The following is a 9233-nucleotide window of genomic DNA, read 5'->3' on the forward strand; positions in this document are numbered from 1 at the left end:
ATGGGTTTGATGTGATCCTTTGTAGAAATTGAGCACCCGACAACAACTAAGTTGTCCACTGTTTTCTTGATTTCAAGAAAGAAAGTAGCTACAAAACGATCTTTCTTGGGAAAGTACTTCGTCGTGACATGAGCATGAAAGGAAGAATATGTTTTTTTAGAACTTTCGCAAAAATGGTTTGTGTTTCTTGATCTGAGCTCTTGTTTGTGATGCATAATGAGTTTGGAGTTTACTCCAAACTTGATGAGAAGAATCCAAGCCAACCATTTTTGTAAGTATAGTGGAAGTCATTGAAGCCAATAGTCATGCAAGGATTGATTGATATTGTCTATCGTAAGTGCTGTATTTGGGATTGATGGAAGAGGTAGAACTACCTTCTATAATAATGAGGTGTGATGGGATGCACGATTCTTCCAAGAAGTGTAAAAGATCCATGATATGTAGAGTTAGGGTGACTTGTTGTCTCCAAACTAAGAAATTATCAATGTCAAGTTTCAAGGATATGGGAGTATGAAAGATATGATGATCAAGGGTCTCAATTTTGAAAGAAATTTTTTGGAAACTTGTAGCAACTAATGATGATGATGATAAGCCATAATTTACTCTATATACCATATAAGGATGAGAGAGAAAAAGAAAAAGATATAAAAAAAAAAATTATTCAATGCACCAAAAGGGTAAGAATACATAAAAAATAAAAAATAAGGTATTTATAATACCCAAGACTACATAATACCCAATACTACATATATGCAGTTATATGCAGTATAGGTAACAGTGAGATATAAATATCTTTATTACTTTTCTTATTGAGAACAATAAATGTAGAACTACTTTAGATCAGAGCTATAGTAATTAGGTTCTTCTATCACAAACTAATCTTATTCATAGAACACATACACTATTCTATTACAAAGCACTAGCACCCAGTAATTTGGTTAACCCAAAAGTGAGGGCCATGGCTAACCATCCTCCAAGAAGGAACCTTGCATAAGATTTTGTTGTAGGAGTTTTTCCCAGTTGAGCCACCACCCTTCCAAACACCACCAAAGCCAAGCTAGCCACTACCACAATCACAATAATCCTTGTCTTGAAACTTTCTATGAAAGCCGCTGAAAGTAGAGGTATCAATGCACCTATAGAAAAGGATACTGCAGATGCCAAAGTAGCTTTCAGTGGATTAGGAAATGTTCTTTTCTCCATTTCCATCTCCAAGTCTTTTTCCCCTCCCACACTCATCTTCATATCTCTCTTCATTTGACCAACCTCAACCTCATACTGAGTGTACACAGCAACGAACTCTCCTATCGCCATACCACAAGCCCCTGAAACCAATCCTGCAAAACCAGAAAGTAGCATAGCCTTTGCATCCTTTTGAACGGCTCCTACACCCATCATCAATGAAGCAACCGAAACCAACCCATCATTGGCTCCTAAAACTGCTGGACGAAGCCACTGAGCTCTTTCCATATAGTTAATGTTGTCATCATCATCAACAACTTTCTGGGTTTGCTTCTCGTCAATTTTATTTGCTGGACTTGGATGTACTGCTACTGCATGGTTGAGTGACACCAAACCATTGGGTGTAGCAGTAGCCATTTTGGTGTCACAACAACCGAGGAGGGAGACCAAGAAGATGAAAACAAGACCAGAGCAAAGTTGGTGAGAGTTAAAGGCTTTCTAAACAAGGAAAGATAGATAAATAATGAAAGATTTTCATGCTTATGTTGTCTTGCTTGTGCATTCGGCCAAACAAAATAAAAAAGAATACACTATTTGGATATTTAGAAAGGGCAAAAGTATATATAAAACAAATACTTAGACAAAATAAATTGACATTTGCAATTGGGAAAAAGAATATTAGGTATGTGATTCTTGTATACCTTTTTATTATAATTTCTACCAGATAAATTGTTGAATAATTTACTTAAATGTTTAAAGTAGTATTAAACTTGATTTTTTTTAAGATAATTAATAGGTTTGAGGTTTCGGACTGGTGAATGAAAAATATACAATTAAAGGACGATGTCTCATAAAGATTATCAATTAGGTTTTTCAATAGAAATTAGAAATAGACTAAGTCAATATAATGTATTAATAATATAATTATATATAAAAAAATTATTTTAGATAAGTTAAAAATATGATTATAATATTTTCTTACAAGGTTTAACGAATTATTCTCTTTAAAATTAATCTTTACAATTTAGTTAGGTGTGGTTCATTATCATAAGTAGGTAATAGACTTAATCTATTAAAAAACATGCACCATACCAAAAAAAAATTTGAAAAATTTATTAAACCTTTTCCTTATAGAAATATATTTTAAATCGCAAATAATGCATTTCAAATGTGCTCTGGTCTCCAAATAGATCTATTTGACACTTTTATTTATTAGACACCATTTGGTTGAAAGAAAATTAAATGAAAATTAAATATTAAGCAGAGAATAGAAAAGAATAATTTTTATTTATAGAAAGTCAAGTTCTTTTCTATATTTTTTTTTCAATTAAAATACTCGCAAGTGTATTGTTATTTATATTTTCTTTTCTTTTATTCAAACACATTACTCTCTCTTCCGAAGAAGACAAAATCAAATCGAACATAAATAATTTGAAAATGAAAATAAAAATAATAACTAGCAGTGGCCTTTCGTCTTTTTAAATTTATATGTACATAAACCATGCTGAACAGCCAGAAAAAAAAAAAGGTTCACAATGTTGCATGTCTTGATATTAATGAAAGGAAAAGGCAAAGAAAAAGAAGTCAACTTATTGAATGCCTTGATATTAATGAATTTATTTTATATATTATTTTTTTCTGATAAAAAAAATGAATTGATTTTATATATTGCCATATTAAATTTCTTAGATTAGAATATTAATCTAGGAGTAATTTAAACTCAATAACTGAACCCTCACTCATGGCAATAACTTCTGAAATTACAATGCATATTTTATTGAAAGTGCCGAATATACACGATCTTTCGAGGCTCATTGTTTAACTTATATTTAAGAAAAACAGCATATATACAGTATAAATAATTTTTCATCCATGTCTTTCTACTGAAGAAATTATTACTTGCAAAAATACAGATGATCAGCCCTGTGGTGTGCATTTTGATCATGTTATTATATTTTATTAAGTTAAAATTTAATATTTATATTGAATTTAGTTTAATATTTTTAATACACTACAAGAAAAATCATCAATAGAAATCAATTTCAGAAAAAAAAAAATTACTATATATATTAACTAAATTAAATATTATTTTATAGAGTAAAAAAATTATTGATATTTAAAGTAGTTTCTATTATTAATAAAAATGATAAATTAGTTTCTAAATTTTAGTATTTAACTAGTTATTATTAATTTTAGATTATAAAATTGGTAATTAAAACCTTAATAGTTAATTAGATATTAATTTAGAAACTTTTTTATAAATATTTATTAAAAATATAAAAATTATTTTAGATAACAATAATTTTTTAGTCTATAAAATAATATATAATTTAGTTAATATTGTAACTAATTATTTTTTTATCTCTAAAATTAATTTTTATATAATTAATTTTTATAAATATATAGGATGAATGATTTATTTATAGGTTAGAATTGAAATGTACTCATATGTAGGTGGGAAAGTGATCTCATTATGTGTAGTTGTTGAATAAATTTTAACCTCGGCAATTTTGTAGGTAAAAAAAAGTCAACAAATATAATTTGATTGAAGATAGTTTGTTGGTAGTAAAGTTTGACTTGAGAAAAAATAAGGTAAATATGAACTAGTACAAAATATCAAAACCACGATTCCACATTTAAAGTGTTTTTACGATCAGACGTTGATATTTAAAATGCGGTGGCATTTTTTAAATTAATTTCCTCTAAGATGGCAACTATTTGGTATAGTCGCATTCTTAAACAAAACGTTTTGTTTTAAGAAGGCTGCTATAAGGTAAAATCGTCATTCGAATAATACAATAACCTCCGGTAATAATTTCATTTCTTTATATTAATTTATATTTATATATTACATCTAATTTAATACAAATGTTCTTTATTTTGTAGAAATCTCGTCGAAAACCAAGTCCGAAAAGGCAGGAGGTTTTGATTGACGATCCTATAGCTTCCTTATCTACAGTTGTTAGAGAGATTGGTCGTAATCCTATGGACATTCCATGGGATGATACATTTTTTGAAATAAACACTGACATTCCATTGTACATATACATGTCAGATTTGTTAGAATTTGTAGCTGGGAATCAGGAGTTAACTATAAGTATAATTCAATTTTTTATGATGTAAGTATCTTTACCCATGTTTCAATTTACTTTATGTTAAATTATTATTGATTATGCTTTAACTAATAACTTGTAGGTTTTTGCATGAAGTTTCTATCAATGATGGGAATGAAGATGTGTATGGATTCTTAGATCCCTCATATACTAATCCCACTGGAACAAAGAAAAGTGAAACTCAATCATACATCACTAACACCCTGGAAAAAGAGGGAATTTTTTATATTTATGCCCTTATATTAATGAGTAAGTTTAATTATAAGTCGTCAATTATTACTATTTTATGTTTTAAATATTTATTAACTCTTTTCATGGATGATATAGGGGTCATTGGAAGTTACTTGTCTTATCCACGGTTGATAAGACTCTTGTGTGGTTTTGTTCCCTACACAAGAAGTCATCCACACATTTGTAGAATATGATTGATAAGTAAGTACACTATAAACTTAACTCCGTATGTTACTAATTAAGGATCCACTAACGCGGTTTTGTGTATTAATCAGTTTATGGCATGAATATAACATCCTAAAAGGTCAATCCAATTCAAATTTTCAAAATCTGAAGTGGATGACACTAAAGGTTTGTAATTTTTGTCTTTCTTTTTTCATTGTTTATCAATATTAACTTTTACTTTTTATTGAATTATAGTGTAATAGACAACCAGGAAGCTATGAGTGTGACTATTACGTTATGCAATGGATGATTATCATTGTAAGATTAGGCCTTAAAAGTGATTGAGATCATGTAACATGATGATAAATTAATTTTGTAATGCAGGTCTTCACAGATAAGCAACCAATGTCTTCGACCGCCATAGAATATGTGAGACATTCTTGGTCCAAATATTTCCTAAATTTTTATAACTCTATGATAGCTAATCAATAATGTAGAAATTAGATAGATAGATAGGAATATAGGTAAAGATATTATTAGTGTTTGTAATACATTTTTATCAATATATATAACTTGATTCTCTGAATTTACATATTTGTGTGGATGAGTTATAATTGAACAGGTCAATTTAGATGAGAATTAACATTAAACATAATGTACTAAAAAAAAACTCATTTAGATGAGAATTAACATTAAACATAATGTACTAAAAAAAACTCATTTATAAGGGCGACTATTTACCATAGTCATCCTCTTATATGCAACGCAAAGATTTATAAGGGCGGCTATGATAAATAGTCGTCTTCTTATATGCTTCTGAATTATTTATAAAAGAGAGGTGTAAAAGGGTGACTTTTACCATAACCACCTTTATAAATCTGAATTTAAGAAGGCGGCTAAATAGCTGTCTTCTTCTCTGTTGGACATAAGACTACACGTATATCAAAGGCGGCTAAAAAGTCGTCGCTTTACAGTGAAAATAGCTACCTTTCTACACCAGTAATGAAAGAAAAAAGTTAATTATAGAAAATAACGGGTTTGAATGAAATTTATACAATGGAAACTTTTTAGAAAACTTGGTAGATTGTAGATTAAATGTTTAAAGTTTTGTCTAATAATTTCAAAATTGGCCTTCAATATTTTTTATAGATATCTTTCTATGACAACTAAGAGTAGGCAACACAATTAATAGATTTTCAAATTTAGACCATGTTGAATTTCTTCTGTAACTACAAATTTTAATAAATAAATACTACAAGAAAAACATTAAAAAAACACTAATTTTAGATACTAAAATAATTAGTTATTATTTAACTAAATTAGAGATCGTTTTATAAACTAAAAAAATTATTAGTATCTAAAGTAATTTATATTATTAATATAAATTTATAAAATAATTTTTAAATTGGTATCTAATTATTAGCTATCAAAGTTTTAACTACTTACTACTTTAAATTCTAAATTAGTCTTTTAGAGAATAATTTAAAATCTAAAATATTAGTAGCTAAAACCTAGGTAATTAATTTAGATATCAATTTATAATTTTTTATTAATAATAGAAATCACTTTAGATTTGAATAATTTTCTAGTCTCTAAATTAATATTTAATTTTGTTAATATAGTGACTAATTACTTTTATCTCTAAATTTAGTTGTCATTTAATGATTTTTTTTTTTAGTAAAGTTGATTCTAATTATTGATTGTTGTTACTTTATATTTACATGAGTATATAGATTTCCTTTTATAGTTATCGCTAATTTTTCATGAGATTTTTTTATCAACAAAATCAAACTTTACACATCAATCATAATACCAAGAAAAATAATATAACCAACACAAAAATACAAAGAAATAGAGAAAAATTAGAATGATAGACTCCTCGGAGAATATATGCTAACAATCTAAACCTCCACTTACAAAATTATTTATGAATCTCTATGACACATAACATGTTACCTTAATTAGAACCTCTTTGTTTGTATTAAACTAAATATGATATATCTATCTTATCCTATATGTATATATCTTACCAATATTTTATATCTCCCAAATCGTCTCTCTTTTTTAGTGTCTCTCAATGGATTTAAACATTATTGTTTTATGTGGTCTTTCCTCCTCTATAGTTCAAGTATAATAATAAGTTATTTATTGCAAACTTATCTAAGAAATATTCCTCTCTTGCTAGTAATTTGACTACCATTCCTCTTTAGAGCTTCACTGAACTAATTTTCTCATCAATAAATCCAAAATACAAAGTCAAACCTTCACTTGCCCTCCCAAGTTTATGACGCCATTTTGATACGTTCAAAAAGATTTATACACCACTCTGAGTAGAAGAAACATGACTTTGATGTCAAGAAGCTAATCCAAAACCAAGTTTGTTGTGCTTAGCAAAAAAATTCATCTATGTCCACCACATTACCATAAAAGATTGCATAATTCCTTTGCTTCTAGATTTCTTTCATCACAGTCACCCCATCATCTTCCAAATTGCTTATTGTCTTTTTCCTTGAGTTGCAAAGAAGAAAAATGCATGTAATGTTCCCATAATGAGTTAAGGGAAGGACAATGTTGTTGTCCACCTACTACACTTATCCAACACCTTCCCTATTACCATGCATTCAAAGAATATATATGATTAATTGTCTCCTGCTTTTTCCCTCTCATAACAGTTTCTACACTCTAACTGCAACCATTTTTATTCCAGATTATCTTTAGTTGTTAACTTGCCCTTGACAATTCTCCATATTATCCTTAATATTTTCATGAGATTAATTAGAAGTACATAATGACACTTTTAACTAAGTATACAAAGTCACCATTGATTATAGAAGAATAAGTTATTTGGGATATTATAAGGATAAAACTTTACAATAGGATATACAAATTATCATTTCTTGTTCTAGAGTCTACACAAAAGTAAAGTGTTTACAAAGAAGGCTCACTTTAGAAATTTATTAAACGAGTTTCATATAAAGCATTTAGAAGCTCACCGTTCAACCCTCCAACACAATGGTGGTTTGAATGATCCTTACTTTTTGTTTATGAAAAATTTAGGGGTAACGAAGATACATTTTTTTACATCTAGAAGAAAATAGATCTCTTTTATGTGTTATAACTCATGTAGATAGTATAAGATTATTAGTTAAACACAAACTCTCTTTTTTTTGTATTAGACTAATGAGGAGTATTTTTGTCATATGTATAGTACACTTACTATAATCTACATATTGTTTGCATAAGTAGCTTCACTTTAATATTTCATTTTTACTCAAGTGTCGTACTCATTCTTATCTCATATTAAGATCTTGCTTTTATACTTCCTTTATTATGATACATATGTTCTCATATAACTTTCAAATATACTTTAATACACATGCTTCACTATGATGTACATGTCTTATGCTTTATTATGCATATGTTAAAGCTCACATTCATGAATAATCCTATTGATGCTTTGGTCTTATATCTTGCTTTTATTTATTCATCACTTTTAGAAAACTAGAATAAATGGGTGTGCTTTAAGGAAACAATTTTTTTTTTATCGAAACTCTAATAAAATAAACATATTGTCCAATCTCTTGTATTTTAAAGGCTATAATGATATTTCTAAAAGGAATGGAGTAATTGAGATGATTATATAGATGTTGAGTTGTGAGTTTCCTTATTCACAAAATTGATATTATTTGTCAAAATAAAAGATAGGAAAATTGTTAAACATAAACTATTTACCCATGATCATATTCAAGTATGTGAATGAGAATTTTTCCTAAGCTACCCACAATTTTGATGAAAATAAACAATATCAAGTTTCGGATATTTAACAAATTTAATTTATTTGAAGGAAAAGGTAAAAATCCATAAGTTTAGACAAAAGCTCTAAATTTTTTTTAAACAAAGTTTGATGTACCAGACACAAAGAATCTTTCAAGGCACCTTAAAGCTCAAAACTTCAATCAGACGCATTACCTTAAAACTCTAAATACAACACACATACCATATAAAGTCTTAAGATGTACTAGATGTAAGTTGTTATTCAAAAACACTTTTGACTTTATAAGATGACATACTCATAAAGACATATGTTCATGTGCTTCTACAAGCAAGCTAATCTTATGTCACGAAAAAAAGTCTCACGTATTTTAAGAAGATCCTAACACACATACTCACCCTTTTATGAGTTTACATGCTCATTTCAATGCTTTTATGGAATAGTAGAAGTAGTAGTAGAGAAAAATATTGTCATTTACCAAAAATTAAGATTTTAATAATAAAAAAATTTAGTGGAAAGTCAAACACTTTTTTGAAAAGAACATGACACAAAGGACAAGTAAAAGTAGTACAATGAATCTTTTTATGACATTTAAAAATAGAACTACCCTCGTACAATGCAAAATACAAGAAAGGGTAAAGCGGTTGAATAGTTGAAAAATGAATGTACTACACACATCCTACATGGTTTGTAGATACAAGAAGTTTAGCTTCTAAGTTCTTTCTAATAGATCATCCTCTAGATAATTGAATGAGAGTGATATTTGTATA

At 28.0% G+C, this 9233-nt stretch overlaps 1 protein-coding gene across 1 annotated transcript; it reads right to left on the reverse strand.

The window, feature by feature from the left end:
- Positions 1-783: 783 nt before the first annotated feature.
- On the reverse strand, positions 784-1716 carry LOC137809742 (VIT-like transporter 1b). The gene has a single exon (XM_068610830.1). The coding sequence runs from the start codon at positions 1597-1599 to the stop codon at positions 910-912; it is 690 nt and encodes a 229-aa protein (XP_068466931.1). The 5' UTR covers positions 1600-1716; the 3' UTR covers positions 784-909.
- Between the last annotated feature and the right edge of the window lie 7517 nt (positions 1717-9233).

Source organism: Phaseolus vulgaris, chromosome 2 (genome assembly GCF_000499845.2).
Source record: "Phaseolus vulgaris cultivar G19833 chromosome 2, P. vulgaris v2.0, whole genome shotgun sequence".
In the NCBI taxonomy this organism is placed as follows: Eukaryota; Viridiplantae; Streptophyta; class Magnoliopsida; order Fabales; family Fabaceae; genus Phaseolus; species Phaseolus vulgaris.